The 20,249-nt window shown below is 33.4% G+C and overlaps 1 protein-coding gene across 1 annotated transcript; it reads right to left on the reverse strand.

The window, feature by feature from the left end:
- Window positions 1-419: 419 nt before the first annotated feature.
- Window positions 420-20,149, reverse strand: LOC126740972 (choline transporter-like 2). The gene is made up of 15 exons (XM_050447183.1): window positions 19,899-20,149; window positions 19,613-19,732; window positions 16,956-17,119; window positions 16,754-16,901; window positions 16,418-16,596; window positions 6,922-7,025; window positions 6,797-6,858; window positions 6,538-6,739; window positions 3,335-3,506; window positions 3,151-3,271; window positions 2,940-3,093; window positions 2,724-2,873; window positions 2,482-2,623; window positions 728-944; window positions 420-616 (listed from the first exon to the last, which is right to left on the reverse strand). The coding sequence occupies exons 1-15, from the start codon at window positions 19,942-19,944 to the stop codon at window positions 519-521; spliced, it is 2,079 nt and encodes a 692-aa protein (XP_050303140.1). The 5' UTR covers window positions 19,945-20,149; the 3' UTR covers window positions 420-518.
- Between the last annotated feature and the right edge of the window lie 100 nt (window positions 20,150-20,249).

Consider the following 20,249-nt stretch of genomic DNA (forward strand, 5'->3'; position numbering starts at 1 on the left):
AACATCTATATCATAATGGCGAAAAGAATAAACAGAGGGTAATTCAATTGGAACCGGATCAAAAGGCGCCCCGAAAACACCCCGATTATGTACATGCTATTAACTAAACGGATTTCAATTGACTTTGTGCGAAGGGGATGAAATGAACGGGCAGGACGGTTTATTATGGGGTTGAAATTTTATTGAGTAAAGGCAACCTTATATATGTGTACTTTTCTTTTGGTAAAATTAGCATAAGAAAGGGCCCTGTTTTACAGACAGGATCATCTGTCAAACTTAGTTGACATAAGTCACTTTAAAATACGGTGCTGGGAATAAGTCGTTAAGAATTGAACTAATTAATAATCATTTTATTGTATGTTTTAGGTATTTTTATCACAGTCTCTATTATATGCAAAAAAAAATTAAAACAAAACAAATGCCTTCAAGAAAAGAAGATACATTTATAAAGTACTTATAAATGAACACAATTAAAATAAATATATATATATATATATATAATACACTTTAAAAAAACATTAATCATATTTAACATTCTTCTTGCCAAAGATCTTCATGAGGTTCCTGGACATGTAGTAGGGCCTACTCTTTCCATCGTTCTTTTCAGAATCCTCCACTGAAATAAAAAAATCACTAAATTGTAGCTTGCGCCATCTCTTAGCAACCATAAAAACGATCCGGACATATTTGAAATTTTCCCGCTAAAACAAAAGTTTGTGCTACTTACAGAAGCATAAGAACAGAGTGTCCACGGCCATGCTGTAGACACTGAAGAATAACGTCGCGATCAAGTAGGCGATAATCATGAGCATTATTACGGGGGAAAGGCCGTAAGTTAATTTCGAGTTGTCCATAACTAAGTCGGTGGCGAAGCATACGTAGGCGATGGCCCCCACCCCCGCAGTTATCACCAGTTTACTTAGGAAGAAGAGGAAGTCCGTGATCTGAAAATGTTGTAAATAAATAATTGTTATTAGAGTAAGTATGGTAGGTAGTAGGTAACTCAGGATTTTTATTCATTAGCGAACATTTTTGGGCATAACTTAGAGGCCAATGAAAATATTCTAATAATTTGTTCATATAAATATTATGGATTCCCTGAGGATTCATTTGAGGGTAAAAACGTGGTTCTTGGTTAATGACCTTGATAGTTAGAGCAATTTTCGTTGGGGCACTTTTTTGCTAATTTTTTAATTAAACTTTTAGTTCTCTTGAGAAAGTCTTACTAAATAATTAGAATATTCTAAAAAAGCATTTAGCTAAAGAAAGTGCATCTCTTTCCAAACAATTTGATATATGAACGTTTCTTGTACCTCAAAAACTGTACGAGTTAGAGGCAATTCCATGAACCAAGATCCTAGAGCCACCTAATTTGAAGTTATTGCCAACTTAGATTTTTATTCATTAGCGGACATTTTTCGGCATAACTTAGGAGCCACCCAGATTATTCTCATAATTTTTTCACACTAACTTTAAGGATTTCTCGAGGATGAATTTGAGGGTAAAAACGTGGTTCTCGGTTACTGATTTCGATAGTTAGATCACTTTTGGTTGGGGCACTTTTTTTTGCAAGTTTTTTAATGAAATTTTCACTTCTCTTGAGAATTTTGCACTAAATAATTAGAATATTGTAAAAAAGGATTTAGCTAAAGAAAGTGCATCTCTTTCCAAACAATTTGATATATGAACGTTTCTTGTACCTCAAAAACTCTACGAATTAGAGGCAATTCCATCAACCAAGATACAACAACACATATGCCAACTTAAGATTTGTATTCATTAGCGGACATTTTTTGACATAACTTAGGAGCCACTCAAAATATTCTTATAATTTTTTCACATTAACTTTAAGGATTTCTCGAAGATGAATTTGAGGGTAAAAACGTGGTTCTCGGTTACTGATTTCGATAGTTAGATCACTTTTGGTTAGGGCACTTTTTTTTGCAAATTTTTTAATGAAATTTTCACTTCTCTTGAGAATGTTTCACTAAGTAATTAGAATATTCTAAAAAAGGATTTATCTAAGAAAAGTGCATTTCTTTCCAAACAATTTGATATATGAACGTTTCCTGTACCTCAAAAACTCCCCGAGTTGCAGACACTTTCGTCAACTAAGGTCCAAGAGCCACCTAATTTGAAGTTTTTGGATTTTTATGCATTAGCGGACATTTTTGAATATAATTTGGAAACTACTTGGAATATTTTCATAATTTTTTCACCCTAAAATACAGAAGTTTTTGAGGATGGATTTAAGGGTGAAATGGTGTCAAGCTAAGATAAAACTGGCCTAATGGTCTTTCAGTGAATTCCTTAAACATTCATGAAATTTTGACAGAACAATTATGGAATGTTCATAAAAGATAAATGATCCTCAGTTTTACCATACAAGGCACAATTTAAACCACTCTCTTCCAATTAATATGCGCATAAGTTCATACATATATTAGACAATAAAAAAAAGAGAGAAACTAACAAACTTACCTTGTCGAGTACTACGACTCTAATAATGTTCCCCATAAGAAGCATAAAGGCGTCTTTCGCGCTCGTGCAGAAGTTCTTGCCATGAATAGCGCACATGATGTAAGCGTTCTTGTTGATGAACTTCAGGAACTTCTCCAGACACCTAAAAGGCATCAAACCATTATATTATTACGAACCGAAAGTGTAAAGCTACTTGGCACGCAAGCGCCTCAACATAAATATTATGTTTTTAAGGAACTTACCAGAAGAAACATTTCAGGAGGCACATGACGGCTTTGGTGAACTGATTGTCGTACTTTTTCAACTTCTGGTCCAGATATTCGAGGCACACCCGTATAATCCGGCAGATCGCTATAATAAGCGACCCGAAAGCCAACGTACCCAAGTGGTACCTGCCAAACAGATTTCACCATAATGACAATAATTTACAATGTTTTTCCTGCTTTTATCTTACTTACCTAATTGTGCGGTAAACGGCAGCGGTTAATGCAAAAAATGGTAAGTTTTGTTTCCTTCTTGTCCAGTACCATTGGGCGAACACTTGGGCCAAAACCATCTGGCCCAAGGCGGATACGAAGAAGGCGAGCCAGAACAACCCGAAGACGTTCCAACCTAATGGAGAAAATTTGTTAAAAATTATTCTTTAAAGCATTTTATCGGAAATCGCACCCTGTAAGTAAGGGTAGAAAGCCTCGTTGGCGATTTTGGAGAACTTGCAGGTGGCATCGGCACAATTGGAATAAGCTTTTTTACTGTCGTTTATAGTGTTCGGATTACACTCGGTTTCAACCTAAAATGCCATTAAAATGATACAACGTTAAGTTTATAAATTGATTTTTGTCGATGTGCGTACCGTCCAGCCACTCTCGCTTCGGCAAGCCTCGCTTAAATTGCTGTATCGATATAAAGGCTCTCCGGTGGTGGCCAAATATAATCCCACGCACACGGTGTACGCGATAACTCCTATCTGAAGAATCCATGGGAATATTGGGAAAAATAGGACCGAGGTAACTGAACCCACTGCTCTGAAATTATTTGTTCCATCAGTATTGCAATTTTTAGATATAACTTAACAGCTATCGGGAATATTTTCATCATTTTTTCACATTAGTGTAAGGGGGTTCCTGAGGATGGATTTGAGGGTAAAAACGTTATTCTGAGTAAAGTATTTGGGTAGTTAGAGCTGTTCTGGTTTGGGGATTTTTTTTACAATTTTTTTTTAAGAAAATTTTTACTTTTCTTGGGAATATTCTCATGAATAATAGGAATATCCTTAAAAGGAGTTTAGGATTAGAAAGAGTGTTTCTTAACCAATAATTTCATGTATGAACCTTTCTTGTATCCCAAATACTTTCTTAGTTAGAGGTAATTTTGTCAATCAAGGTCCAAGAGCCACCGAATTTGATGTTTTTTAAAACGCGTATTGGACAAGTAAGGTTTTTATTCTTTAGCGGATATCTTTGGTCATAACTTCGGAACTACTTGGAATATTTTCATGGTTTTTTCACTTTAGTGTAATGGGATTCCTGAGGATGGATTTGAGAGCAAAAACGTTCTTCTGAGTAAAGGATTTGGGTAGTTAGAGCGATTTTGGTTAGAGAATTAAAAATTTTTTTTTTTAGCGAATTGTCACTTTTTTTAGCTATATTTTAGTGAAATAATAGGAGTATTATGAAAAGAAGTTTAGGAATATGAAAGGGCGTTTCTTAACCAATAATTTCAGATACAAACGTTTTTTGTACCTCAAAAACTTTCTGAGTTAGAGGCAAATTTATCAACCAAGGTCCAGAGGTAATCCGATTTGAGGTTTTTGAAGCGCATATTGGATCTGCAAGATTTTTATTCTTTAGCGGACATTTTAAGTCATAACTTGGGAACCACTTGGAATATCTTCATGATTTTTTCACTTTAGTATAATGGGGTTCTTGAGGATGGATTTGAGGGCAAAAACGTTATTCTGAGTAAAGGATTAGGGTAGTTAGAGCGGTTCGGTTAGAGGACCTTTTTTTCCATTTTTTAAATTCAAATATGTACTTTTCTTTGTCATTTTCTCATGAAATAATAGGAATATTCTTGAAACCAGTATAGGAATAGAAAGAGCGTTTCTTAATCAACATTTTCATATATAAACGTTTTTTGTAGTTCAAAAAGTATCTGAGTTTGAGACAATTTTGTCAACCAAGGTCCATCGAATTTGAGATTCTTAAAACACATATTGGACCACTAAGATTTTTATTCTTTAGAGGACATTTTTAGTCATAACTTGGGAACCACTTGTAATATTTTCATGATTTTTCACATTACTTTAACTGTGTTCCTGTAGATGGATTTGAGGGTAGAAACGTCATTCTAAATCAAAGAATTGAGTAGTTAAAGGGATTTTGGTCAAAGGCCAATTTGTCAAAAAAATGTTACCAAATTTTAATTTTCATTGGTAATATCTTCATGAATAGTACGAATATTCTTTAAAGGAGCTTAGGAATAGAATGGGTGTGTTTTGAACAATACTTTCTTATATGAACGATTTCTGTATCTCAAAAAGTATCAAAGTTAGAGGCAATCTAATCAACAAAGGTCCAAGAGTCACCGAATTTGAGGTTTTTAAAACGCGTATTTGACCAGTACGATTTTTATTCTTTAGGGGATATTTTTAGTCATAACTTGAGAACCACTTAGAATATCTTCATGATTTTTTCACATTAGTGTAACGAGGTTCCTGAGGATGGATTTGAGGATAAAAGCGTTATTCTGAGTAAAGTATTTGGGTAGTTACAGCGGTTTTGGTTAGAGAATTTTTTTTAGCGAATTTTCACTTTTTTTAGCTATATTTTAGTGAAATAAGAGAAGCATTATTAAAATAAGTTTAGGAATATAAAAGGGCGTTTCTTAACCAATAATTTCATATACAAATGTTTCTTCTACCTCAAAAACTTTCCGAGTTAGAGGCAATTTTATCAACCAAGGTCCAGGAGTAATCCGATTTGAGGTTTTTGAAGCGCATATTGGACCTGCAAGATTTTTATTCTTTAGCGGACATTTTTAGTCATAACTTGGAAGCCATTTGGAATATTTCCATGATTTTTTCACTTTAGTGTAATGAGGTTCCTGAGGATGGATTTGAGGGCAAAAACGTTATTTTAAGTAAAGTATTTGGATAGTTAGAGCGATTTTGGTTAGAGGTTTTTTTTAGTAAATTTACACTTTTCTTAGCTATATTTTTATGAAATAATAGGAATACCCTTAAAGAAGCTTAGAAATAGGAAGGGCTTTTCTTAACCAATAATTTCATATAGGAATGTATTATGTACCTCAAAAACTTTCTGAGTTAAAGGCAATTTTATCAACCAAGGTCCAGAAGTAATCCGATTTGAGGTTTTTGAAGCGCATATTGGACCTGCAAGATTTTTGTTCTTTAGCGGTCATTTTTAGTCATAACTTGGGAACCACTTGTAATATTTTTATGATTTTTCACATTACTTTAACTGTGTTCCTGAAGATGGATTTGAGGGTAAAAACGTCGTTCTAGATAAAAGATTTGAGTAGTTAGAGTGATTTTGGTCAAAGGTCAATTTGTCAAAAATATTTTAACAAATTTCCATTTTCATTGGTAATATCTTCATGAATAGTAAGAATATTCTTTAAAGGAGATTAGAAACAGAATGGGTGAACCTTGAACAATATTTTCATATATGAACGATTTTTGTAGCTCAAAAACTTTCTGAGTTAGCAGCAATATAATCAACAAAGGCCCAAGAGCCACCGAATTTGAGGTTTTTAAAACGCGTATTTGACCAGTACGATTTTTATTCTTTAGGGGATATTTTTAGTCATAACTTGAGAACCACTTAGAATATCTTCATGATTTTTTCACATTAGTGTAACGAGGTTCCTGAGGATCGATTTGAGGATAAAAACGTAATTTTCAGTAAATGGTTTGGGTAGTTAGAACGGTTTTAATTAATTTTTCATTGATATATTCTTAGGGTTTGAATTTAAATAATTTGCTAATTGTTCCTGAGTTATTATAACGTGTCTTATGTATCTCTCTTCACTTACTTGCTTCCTTCTTTAATAAGGGCAATGGCCAATACGATTCGTTTCCTAAGGAAAATCAGCATTAGTAAAATAATCGCCAGGGCGATCACCACGACGATAAATATCCCCAAATATAAATCGCGTCTCGTCTTTGAAGCCGAATCTCCTATAGTTTCGTACGTCGATTTCCAATCTTGCCACTCGCGATACGAGAAATAAGATGCTACACAAGGACAAGGAACAGTTCAATTTCACATATCGTGAGATTTCTTAAACAAACCTGCGGAAAAAGCAGCTAATACGCCAGCGATTGATATCCATACCATTATGCCCGCCACCCATCTATAAGAAATCAGGGATTTATAATATATAAGCTATTCAAGTCAATTTTAGCGTCCAGCTTACCTAAGCATCAAAATGTAAATAATTGATATTAGTAAGGCCAGTACGGACCCGACTAAGATCTTCCACCAAGAGTTGATGATGTCTTGTATTGCCTTCTGGGCCATCTGCAAAATATCTTTATTATTTACGGTTAATTTAATGGGCGTCTTTTTTTTTTGCAGTGAAGCTTGTTAAGGTATTAGTGCCAGCTTGAAAATCTCAAAAAAAGCAAGTTAGAGGTTAAATATCGAGTCAAAGTGCTTTACGTTCCTGTTTAACGTTGCCGAGATGTTTAAATAACGCCGTCCCGCGTCCCAGTTCGGTGATTTTTACGAAAGTCGTATTATCGAGTTTGGTGATTGTTGGCATGCAATAGAACTGAACTGAAACAATTATTATGGACAATTTATGAAAATTGGTTGATTTTTACCCAGACAGCACAAGTACAGGGTGTCCCAAATTCGAGTGTCACCATTGGGATCTCGTAAACTAGAAGAGATACGTGGTCGGTTAAATTGAGGTGAAGTTGCGCAATTTGGTGCTCATTAAAACGCCCTTTTGAAATTTTAAAAATTCCGAATACTTCCGATGATATTTGGAAAAAACCGAATATTCGCGATTTCATTTTTATTTTTTTACGACTCTATTTGAATAGATATTACAAAATAAATTACTCATACTCATTGCTACTGTCTCTATTTTACAAACTGGTGTCGTCAGATTTTCAAACCAACGTTATTTGTCGTAATTGAAAGAGGGAAGTGGCTGTGTTGCTCGAAGGACAATACAAATTAATCAAACCAGATGTATTCAGAGCAATTTTTTTTTTTCGGCGTATGAGCCATCATCAGTGCTAACTGAAATGAGTTGAGTGTTATAATGTGCGTAAAAGACATTATAGTTCAAGGTGAACGAATGGAATGTACTCACTTGTCAGTTAAGCCCAGAAGTTTTTCATTGTGGGAACCCATTTGATATTATTAAAATTATACATAACATTTAGACACACTTAAGACTATACCAGAACATTAAACAGGACGAACAGTATTTAAAACGGGGAGAACGTTGGTCTCCTTTGTGTTTTGTTTACATTTTATTGTGGTTTCTTAGATGGCGGGAAATACAATGTCAAATTAAGGATGTAAAAGCGAACTTTTAAATTAGAAAATTGCCAATGTAATGGAGTCTTCTATGTAATGGAACGTAAGATCTGTTAAGGTTCACTTGTATATTTAAACAAGAGGGATTTTTTATGAGCTCGTTGGTGATATAAATGTCCTCAAGAAAGTCTAGTTGGTTCTAGTTATTAGAGCGAAGCCCTAATGGAGAGGCTCTCCCGCAGGGGAGTTTTCGCACAAAATTCGGACCCGCCGGACAAAAATGCTTATAACTTTGGTTGTATTTAGGTTAGAGAAAAGATGTTTAACTTTTTATAATCAAGAAATATAGGGCTACAACACGATTTTTTACAAATTTTTATTTGTTTTTTTTTGTTTAGGACTAGGATGCTTTTAAAGTCAAAACAAAAAATTTTGTCCAATTTTTCCAGTCTTGATTCGATACAGATCGCCACGGTTCTTTGAATATTATGAAACTCTACAGATCGATTAGAGTTTACGTGAGACAGTGCGGTATAGTTTTTGGTTTTTCTGAGCACACGGGAAGTTTTTTTTTTAACGTTCAAAGTTTCAGACATGTGTGATATTCCAGCCCCTCTGACGGATTAACGGTGTTTTTCCGGAAATAATGACTCACAGAAGATAGGTGCGTCTTATCGAGAACTACAATTTTTATTAAGGACTTTTTTAAAAAAAATGTTTTTTTTTGGGAGCAAAATCAAAAAATCTTAAAAAATTGACTTTTTTTGGTTTTTTCTCTGTGAAACTTTTATGGTGTAAAATTTAAAAAATTATCATTTGGATTAATTAAACCTGCACTCTTTCTCAATAAAACGGCGTATTAAGTTTAACGGTATCATTTATACAGGGTGAGCAGTGCTCAGTTGAAAATACCCCTTTTCACACTTTTTTTTTCCAGCCTTAATAACTTTTTAGTGGCGCCCCCTAGGGCCAAATGGCTTATGGGCGGTTTGTAGCGTGTGAAAAGCAGAATGTTTTGCAATTTCAACCGTATTTCTAAGAAAAACCGTTTTTGAGTTATGAATTTTTTAACATTTTTTGACTTTGGAAATTAATTGTGCGCACCCTGTATGTGATAGATAAACCAAAACCAATTGAGCAGATGCGCCATTCATTTTACTATAACATACTAAAATTTAATTTTTTCGCTAATATTGCAAGTACCCTAAAAGTATTTTTTATTTAAAAAAGTCCCAAGCACGAAAAATCGCCAAAAATCACCCTGCACACTGATGAATTCTCAAAGTCGCTCATGACCGCGTCTCCATGGCAACGGCAATGCTGAAAAAAGACCCTTTTTATAATCGAAATTTAACTACTAAAACCGATTTGAATCGGTCCAGAATTGATGTTAAACTGTTCCTAAGGCTTTATACTATTTTTCCATGTACAAATCATAAGGTAAAAACCTTTTTTTATACCCGAAATCATTGTCTGAAAATGGTCGATTTTGACGTCTACGCGCGGTTTTGACAACATGGCGTCAACGTGGAGGAATCGGCTCGGACTTGCTTCCTAATTTCATTGATAAAATGCTTAAAATAGCTCAGAACTTCCTGAAATTGATACGGAATTATTCAAGAGACTCTGGAGAATCCGAATATGTGCATATCTTTTACCAAATCGGGTTCTTTTAGCCGTGATAATTCGCAACGTTTTGACGTTTTAGCATTTTCCGTGTGTTATTTTAATATTCATGCGACACAGTGGTTTATACCAGGCATTTTGCTAGACAAAAATTACAACACGGTGGGTCCTAATGATAAAAAAAAAATCTAATGGGGATTTAATGGGTATTATTATTTTATGTGGTAATTTTTTTTTTTTTCTTTTTTGGTATTTCCCCGATTTTAATGAAATTTGGTATTTGGGTTTGGTTTAGGGTATAATTATTAATTTTTTACAAATTTTTGAAATATTGAGTTTTAGGGTCACGTGACTACCAAAACTTTTTTCCTATGGGTCCGATTTGATTGAAATTTGGTATTTGGGGTTTATTTAGGAGAAATGTGAATAGTGAGAATACAAAACTCATTGCTCAAGGTTCTACACATCTTCGGAGCAGCTGTTTTACGAGTTGCTTGTCACTTGGATCGCCAATCTTTGAAGACGGACGGCCGAATGAAAAGAGTAGAGCGGAGCTCTTATCACATCATGGTTCTTGGAAGCATGATACCCCCAAAAACCGTAAAAACAAATAGTCGTTTAACTCACCGCGATGCCGGGGCAGCACCTCACCTATTAAACAATCTCTAATAAATTTAATTCTCTTTTGAATTAGTTTCCTCTGACCAAAAGCTTTTCTACTGGTCCCAACTGATCAAAGTACAAAGTACTTGTTTTTAGAGGTTTAGACTTTGGACTGAAATTATGGTTATTAGATTTTATATGTTCACCAAATGCAGAAGAGGGTCTACTTAAGTGCTCGGCTATGCGTGTTTTTAAGGGTCTACAAGTTCGTCCCACATATGAACAATCACAAGAATCACACTGCAATCTGTAAATACCACTCTTTGATAATGTGTCAAGTTTATCCTTGGTATTGATCAAAATCGAATCTAAGTTGTTTTTAGTTTTATAAGAAATTTGTAATTCTGATTGGTGTTTTATGAAGCTATTGTTGATTTTCTTATTTAGATGAGAATTAATGAATGGTAGAGAGATTAATTTACTATCTTTTTTAACATCAGGAAAAATCTGTTTTTTTATTTTAGCTTATTTTATTTTTCTGAATAAAATATTAATTAAGTAGTTTGGGAGATAGTTATTATTATAAGCAATTTGTTTTTACTATTTGTTTCTATTTCTAGTGTGAAAGAAATCTTAGGATGTATCTGGTTTAGCTTGTTTAAGAGTAACTGAGCTCCCACTGTGTCACAATAATTCAAGAAACAGAGACAGTTGTCAACATATCTGTATACCAATTGAAAATTTCTTTATTGTTATCAGTCATTTTAAAATTTGATTCCAAGTGATCCATAATAATTCTAGTTTCGTATTTGAGCAAGGGCGTTTTAATGACCACCAAATTGCGCAACTTTCCCTCAATTTAACCGACCTCGTATCTCTTCTAGTTTACGAGATCCCAATGGTGAGGCTCTAATTTGGGACACCCTGTGCATTGCATGCATATGCCCAGGATATTTGATTGGCATATCCTAGGCATGTTCAATAAATATCACCATAAAACATATGCCAGGAATATCTTTTTATCTTCTATAATATATTCAAGGCATATAATGAAAAATAACAATTGGAAAAATGCTGTATGAAATAACAGTCGTAGAGGTTTAAAAAAACTATAATATTTTTGTCCAGGGTTGAGTTCATTCGTAACAATATTTTTTAATGGATTAAATGGTGACACTACTTTCCAACAACGAAATTTTCAAAATGGAAATGAATATTTCACAGATATGGAAATTGAATACTTTGTATATCTATTATAAACATACACCAGGAATTTGCTTTTGCATGTCCGATATTTGGTATATTTGTGGGATATTGCAATATATTTTTTCAAATGAGATATGGATATTATATGACATATTCCACGGCTATTGGGTGCTGCCTGGGGAATCCCCGAAAGACACAAAAAACGCCATAAAGTACGTTAAATAAATAAGAATAATATTACGATAAAACTTCTAAAAAATAGACATTTTATTTGGATAAAAATTATTTTTCCACTCGCTTAGGTTTCCAAATATCTAAACAATTTTGCTGAGAATTGAAATAATTTTCATTTTATTCCAGGCGTTTGTCGTCACTTTTGCATGTTTCCGAGAAATTTAAGGTGGTTTTTCACGTTTTCTAGGTATTTGGTTGGTATATTTTTTAAAAAATTATTTTTTCTTAAATCCCTGGAAGAACTACAAAATTATATAAAGTACCTTAAAAGAATAAAATAATAACGTCAAATTTCTGGAAGATAAAACATGATTTTGTACTTTCTCAAGTTTCCAAAATTACCAGAAAAATTAATTAATTAATTAATTAAGTAGACTAAAATAAATCCATGAATTTATTTTATAGGAACATCTCAATACTGGCATATGCCAGTATTATTCTTAGGGATATTTAATTCATATGCTTGCATTTTTTTAAAAATATATCCTGGCATACCTAAATCTACAGTATTAGTTAATGTCTTTAATGGTAACATGTTTCGCCTTAATGGCATCATCAGACCGGGACGTTCAATCTCTTTTTCTTTCAAAAACAAAAAAGTCTTTCTACGGTATATTAAATGCAAAAATGAAATATATATTTGATTCGATACCTTCCACAAAAGAAATTTTGAAAATTAAAGTCGTACTTTAATTAAAATTAAAAAAAAAAGATTCATTTATTTTAATTAACTTATGCTTTTGGAATATTTCACAGAAATGCATCTTTTAAACATATGCTTTTGCATATACGATTTTGGCATATTGCAATATATTTTGTCAAACGAGATATAGATGGCATATTCCTGGGATATTAGGTGCTGTCTGGGATAAACCATCAACTCTTTATGCAAACTTAATCAATTATATGAACTAATTTTTTTAACTTTAGAGGACCTCATCAATGACAAGTAAGTTTTAAAAATTGACTCAAATGTATATGTAACCCAGGCACGTATAAATACCAAATAAAAAAAAAACAAATAAACAAAAAACACACACACATACACAAACACAGAAAAAATTAACCTGTTGAAGGTCGGATATGAACTTAATGTTCTCGATCGCTTTGGTCAATTCCGATATAATGTTGCTCGAGTCGCTTAGATTCTTAATTTGGTCCCAGACTGTATCGTCGACGTTGTTGAGCGACGGAAGGCATCGTTTTTCCACTAAAAAAATGATTTTTAATCAATTAAAAAATGCCATATAAGAAGTCCTTTTATTCGTAAGGGCAGCACTGACATGCCCGATGGTACTGAGGGAACCTCTTCCTTTAAAAATGTTTCTTAGGAAAACGATTGAAATATTTTCGGAAAATAATTGGAATATTCTCTGGTCCAAGACCCACAAAAGTTGATGATTTTTTAAGTAGGATTCACCCAAAGAAAAAGAGCTTCTTTCTCGATATTTACAGGACCAAGACCTACTAAACTGAAAGTGTGGAATAACATCAAAAGCATCAAAAATTACGTCAGTGATATCAAATTTTCGTGCATTCTTCTAGTGAATATTTTTGGAATATCTTAATAAAAAAAAACCCAAGCTACGATTCCAGTCCTCTTAAAACGTTGAAATGACAGGAATCTGCTTTTTTTATTATTTTAATATTCCCAGAACCCCTTCTGTATTATCTAAGTAACGTGAGGACGCCGATAACGAAACACTCGACTACTTATAGCGTATAATGACAATATTGACAGTTTTATTTAATTGACAGAATTATTTCTTCAGGGAATATTCCTGGAATGTTCACTTAAAAAAATGTTCTCAAGATAAATTTGAGGGTAAAAATGCATTTTCGGGTTATAGATTCAACCAGTTAGTACTGTTTTGGATGTGCCTTTTTTTTGCTTAGGAAAACAATTGGAATATTTTCGGAAAATAACTGGAATATTCTCAAAGAAGTTTCGGACAATAAAAGGGCATTCCTTTACCAATAATTTCATATATAAACGATTTTTGTAGCTCCAAAACTCACTGAGTTAGGGGCAATTTCGTCAACCAAGGTCCAAGACCCACAAAATGTGAGGTTCTTGAATTGCGTTTTACAACTACATAGTTTTTAATCGTTAGTGCACATTGTTGGGCATAACTTGGGAACTATTAGGAATATTTTCAAACTTTTTTCACCATAGTATAGGGAGATTAATGAAGAAGGATTTGAGAGTAAAACAGTGGTTCGTGATTAAGGATTTTGATAGTTAAAGCAGTTTTGGTTATGACATTTTTTTTTGGAATTTCCTCAGTCAATTTTCACTGTTCTTGAGAATATTTTTAGGAAGATTTTTAAGGAGGTTTCACACAAAGAAAAAGAGTTTCTTTCTCAATATTTACAGGACCAAAGCCTATTAAACTGAAGGTGTGGAATAACGTTAAAAAATGATTTCAAATTCCGGGAAAGCATCAAAAATTACGCCAGTGCTATCAAATTTTCGTGCATTCTTCTTTTTTGGAATATCTTAATGAAAAAAAACCCAAGCTACGATTCCAGTCCTCTTAAAACGTTGAAATGATAGGAATCTGCTTTTTTTTATTATTTTATAAAATATTTCCACAACCCCTTCTGAATTATTTAAGTAACGTGAGGACGCCGATAAGGAAACACTTGACTACTTATAGCGTATAATGACAATATTGACTTCTTCAGGGAATATTCCTGGAATGTTCACTTAAAAAAATGTTCTCAAGATGGATTTGAGGGTAAAAATGCATTTTCGGGTTATAGATTCAACGAGTTAGGACTGTTTTGGATGTGCCTTTTTTTTGCTTAGGAAAACAATTGGAATATTTACGGAAAATAACTGGAATATTCTCAAAGAAGTTTCGGACAATAAAAGGGCATTCCTTTACCAATAATTTCATATATAAACGATTTTTATAGCTCCAAAACTCACTGAGTTAGGGGCAATTTCGTCAACCAAGGTCCAAGACCCACAAAATTTAAGGTTCTTGAATTGCGTTTTACAACTACACGGTTTTTAATCGTTAGTGCACATTGTTGGGCATAACTTGGGAACTATTAGGAATATTTTCATATTTTTTTCACTATAGTATAGGGAGATTAATGAAGAAGGATTTGAGAGTAAAAACGTGGTTCTTGATTAAGGATTTGGATAGTTTCACAGAATATTTTTAGGAGGTTGTACACAAAGAAAAATAGTCTCTTTCTCATTATTTACAGGACCAAGGATTACTAAACTGAAGGCGTGGAATAAAATTCAAAAATTGTTTCGAATGTCATAAAAAATTACCCGCAGAAAAACCTGGTATAAAATGAAAAAAAATACGTCAAAGTTAATGTGCATTTTCCAGTGAATACTTTTGAAATTTCCTAATAACATTCAACATTATCTAAAATTCCAGTCCCTTGAAACACCGAAATGCCAGGAATCTGCTCATTTCATTATTGACATCTATAAGGAAACATTTGATTACTTGTAGTATGGTGGTGATCTCCAGGATCTTTACTCTATTCAAAAATGACAACATTGACTTGTTCAGGGAATGTTTCCTTAAAAAAAATTCGAGAATGACCGGTGTTCGAGTTCTTCAAGATTTGAGGGTAAAAACGTATTTCTGGGTTATAGATTGAACGATTTAGGGCTGTTTTGGTTGAGCCTATTTTCTGCTTAATAATTGGAATATTCTCAAAAGAGCTTCGTGTAATAAAAGGGCATTTCTTTACCAATAATTTCATGTATGAAAGTTTTTTGTAGCTCAAAAACTCACTGAGTTAGAGGCAATTTTACCAACCAAGGTTCAAGACCCACGACATTTAAGGTTCTTGTAGTGCATTTGGAAGCATCATGGTATTTAATCATTAGTCGACATTCTTGGTCATATTTTGAAAACCACTTGGAATATTTTTATACTTTTTTCACGATAATATAAGGAAGTTAATGAAGATCGATTTGAGGCTAAAAATGTGACCATGGATTAAGGATTTTGGTAGTAAAAACAGTTTTGGTTGCGCAAGTTATTTTTTCAAATTTCCTTAGTAAATGTTCATTGTTCTTGCAATAATTTCATGTATTAATTGGAGTATTATTAAAAGAGTTTCGGGTAATGAAAGGGCATTTCTTTACCAATAATTTCATATATGAACCTTTTTTGTAGCTCAAAGACTTTTCGAGTTACAAGTAATTTTGTCAACCAAGATCCAAAATCCGCGGCATTTGAGGTTCTTAATAAGAGTTTTGCAACTTTGATGATTTTTAATCATTAATAGACATTGTTGAGCATATCTTGGGAACCACTTGGAATATTTTCATATATTTTTTACGATAATATAGGGGGAGTTAATGAAGATCGATTTGAAAGTGAAAACATGATTCTGGATGAAAATTATCCCATATTCCTGGAATAAAATTATAAATTATGGCCTGGAAGAAATAAAAAAGGCCATTGTTTAAAAGCCTGAAATAAAATATAAATAAATGCCAGGCCTGACCAGTAAACATTTGTTTAAATATAAACAAACTTAGTCATTCTCGAAATCGGTGGCATATTCATAGAACTTTCCTATAAAAGACCAATGAGCAACAATTATTGATTTCTTGGTAATTGTATGAAGGACCTCATATGGCCACTCTTTATTTATAGTCCAATTTTCATAAAATCACACGTTATTAGTTAATAAGCAAATAGTGGGCAATATAATAGACCATAACCGGATTTCATGCAACCGAAAAACAACATAAAAGACACCTTATGTACGTCCCGATCATCAGTAACAACCGATAGGGCATTATGAACTGTCAAGCTGATCCACAAATGCGCCGGTTTCAAATACTCCTTCATAACGCTTATCTCGTCCGCTTCTATCGAAGCTATTTTCCATCGGGAGCGTTTCCTATCCGCCACGTTGTATATGCACCTATTTAACACTAAACCAAACATCAATAATTGTAAGTTAATTTAGGGGGGTGCAATGAGCCTATAACAACCTTACTGGGTCTCGTTATCGTTAAGCCAGCAAAGTCAATTAAAAAAATATACCTGATGAGACCCAGTAAGATGTAGAAACCGGTTATGTTTACTTACAAGGGGTGCTGGGCAAGAACCACCGCGGGCAGTGCGAGGAGTTGTAAGTGGTAAGCCGGTGATCGTACTCGCAGTACGGTAACGCAACTGAATCGTCCTGGGATGACCCGTAGATGTAAGGCGTGCTCGGACAGGTTTCCACGCACACCTAAAATTAAATAATTTATGTTTTACGCGCACGGAAATGGGCAATTGGTTATACCTGGGTGGTCTGGCATCCCATAGCCAAAGTGGTGATGTCCAGGCATTTGGTTAAATCGAAGAAGAACAAGTTCGGTAGATTTTCCACGCCTGGATCTATGCCGCACCGTAGGCCGTTAGAGTCTCTTGGGTTTAACAGTTTGTTTGGGTCGCCGTGCGAAATAGCTGAAAATAAACATTTAGAATTTTATAAATGCACTATAAACTCCATCTTTAGGAGTTCATTTAACTTAATGTGAATGAAATATAAAAATATCTCTAAGTTATGTCCAGTAATGTCTAATAGTTAATGGAAATCTCGAGGTTTCAATATGCATTTGAAATATGCACTGAAATTTGGCGGCACTTGGAGCTTGGTTGATAAAATTGCGTTTAACTCGGAGAGTTCTTGAGATGCAAAAAACGTTCATATATGAAATTATTGAGAAAGAGCTGCTCGAATATCCTAATTATTTCATAAAAAATGAGTATTAAAAGTACCCCATCCAAAAGCGCCCTAATGGCTGAAATTCTTAAGCTACAATCGCGTTTTTCGGGTCCTCAAATACATCCTTGGGAATCCCATTTTATTAGCGTAAAGAAATTATGAAAATATTCCCAGTAGTTTTTAAATTATGACCAAAAATGTACGCTAAAGAATAAAAATCTTGCTGTTCCAATATGCCTTTCAAATAGGTTAAATTTGGTAGCTCTTGGACTCTAGTTGACAAAATTGCCTCTAACTCGGAGAGTTTTTGAGGTACAAGAAACGTACATATGTCAAATTATTTGGAAAGAAATGCAATTTCTTTTGTTAAATACATTTTAAGAATATTTTAATTATTTAGAGAGATATTCTCAAGAGAAGTGAAAGTTTCATTAGAAAAAAAATGTCCCAACCAAAGCTGCTTTTACTATCGAGATCAGTATCCCAGAACCATGTTTTTACCCTCAAATTCATCCTCGTGAAATTTTTAATATTAATGTGAAAAAATTATAAGAATATTCTTACTGGTTCCTAAGTTATGCCCAAAAATGTCCGCTAATGAATAAATATCTTAAGGGGAAAAACTTCAGATTTGATAGCTCTTGGTCCTTGATTAACAAAAATGCCTCTAACTTGGAGAGTTTTTGAGTTACATGAAACGTACATATGTCAAATTATTTGGGAAGAAATGCACTTTCTTTTGTTAAATACATTTTAAGAATTTAGAGAGATATTCTCAAGAGAAGTGAAAGTTTCATTAAAAAATTAGCAAAAAAAAATGTCCCAACCAAAGCTGCTTTTACTATCGCGATCTGTAACCTAGAACCATGTTTTTACCCTCAAATTCATCCTCGTGAAATTTTTAATATTAATGTAAAAAAATTATAAGAATATTCTTACTGGTTCCTAAGTTATGCCCAAAAATGTCCGCTAATGAATAAATATCTTAAGGGGAAAAACTTCAGATTTGATAGCTCTTGGTCCTTGATTAACAAAAATGCCTCTAACTTGGAGAGTTTTTGAGTTACATGAAACGTACATATGTCAAATTATTTGGAAAGAAATGCACTTTCTTCTCTTAAATACATTTTAAGAATATTTTAATTATTTAGTGAGAGATTCTTAATAAAAGTGAAAATTTCATTGAAAAATTAGCAAAAACAGTTGTCCTCATCAAAACTGGGCTAACTATCGAAATCAGTAGCCGAGAACCACGTTTTTACCCTTAAATTGATCCTCAGGAAATCTCTAATATTAATGTGAAAAAATTATAAGAATATTCTAAGTGATTCCTAAGTTATGCCAGAAAATATCAACTTATGATTGGACCTTTGCGAACCGAATTGGCTCTAAGTCAGGCAGTTTTTGAGATATAATAAATGATTCATTCAAATCAGATTTATCTTATCTACCAATATATGTGTATTATTAATAATGCGTTAGATATTTGACAAATAATTAAACAAAAAAATCATTATCATTTAAGGGGATTTTTAAGCTGATTTAAGAGCATTTTATAGATCAATAATAAAGCAATTAATTACTACTTTATTGGTTCGTATTTCAGGTTTTCATACGTTTCCTCTAGCGTCATCTATTAGCCGAACAACAAATTGAAGATTTAATCAAACAGAAATAATCCAATATGGCGCCCATTAAAGGAATTAATTCCGTAATAATTCAAATTATTGTTTATTTATATCACAAGATGTTGGATGGCCGCCATGATAAAATGACGCAAAATTTGACAACTATGGCGAGCAAAAAATGGTATAAAATTCTATTAAACCATACGTCATCAAAGCGGGCTTGACCTGTCACTTGTCAAGTAAATGTCAACTGGTGTGATTTAGGGCGGGTACCATACATATTTTTTCTTCTCTTTTTGAAAGAAAGTCTCTACAAGCTAAAGAACTATGAAACAATGGCGGCCTTTTATATGATGCTTGACAGTCCGGTAGTCTCTAGTAGATATTTTCGGTTTTTTTTTACCGCCATCTATATGTCGAGGAATATTTAAAATTATTGACAGAATGAATATATGTCAAAAGCAAGGATTTTTTTATAAAGTTTCAGATACAAGAAATGCTTGAATATGAAATTATGCGAAAAGAAATGATCTTTTTGGCTCAAATCTACTTTGACTTTATTTCATGAAATGATTCTTCCAAATATAAAGGTTTAATGCTTACCCCAAACACCAATCACAACCCATCCGCCAACGAAAGCCACAAAAAGCAAAAGACAAATGACGTCCGTGCATGATCGGTTCTTCACCGGGCCATAGTCTTCTTCATACTGCGTGTTTTGGTCTAAAATAATCAAAATCTGTTATACAATTATATTTTCTAAAAAATTTACATTTATGAACCAAATAACTTGGAAATTTGAATATTAGTGCACAGACTCTTCAGTCCTTTTCTTAAGAAAAATTCGTTACACACCCTGTATACGACCGAACAATTATTGGCAACTTACCAGCATCGCTGAGCCGATCCAATTCGTCCTCGTAATACAACGACATGATTTCGTAATTTTCCGTATAAAAACACCAGTTTTAAATGCTATACAACATTCCGGGTTTTATTAGAACCACGTCCGGTGTCGGTTTTACCTAATTTTCAACTAGTAAACACGCGATTTTATGTTCTCCGGTTTGTTGTTAACTGTAAAAATTAATTACTCGGTTGGAGGTGTCTAAATATATCGACTCCTATACCGCTTGAACCGAGATTAAAATGGTGTATCTCACATCTAACGTTTAGACTAGATAAGGATTTTTTTATTTAAATTAAGATATTTCGGGTCGAGTTTATTTATGACGATGCA

This window comes from Anthonomus grandis, chromosome 10 (assembly GCF_022605725.1).
Source record: "Anthonomus grandis grandis chromosome 10, icAntGran1.3, whole genome shotgun sequence".
NCBI classification, from domain to species: Eukaryota; Metazoa; Arthropoda; class Insecta; order Coleoptera; family Curculionidae; genus Anthonomus; species Anthonomus grandis.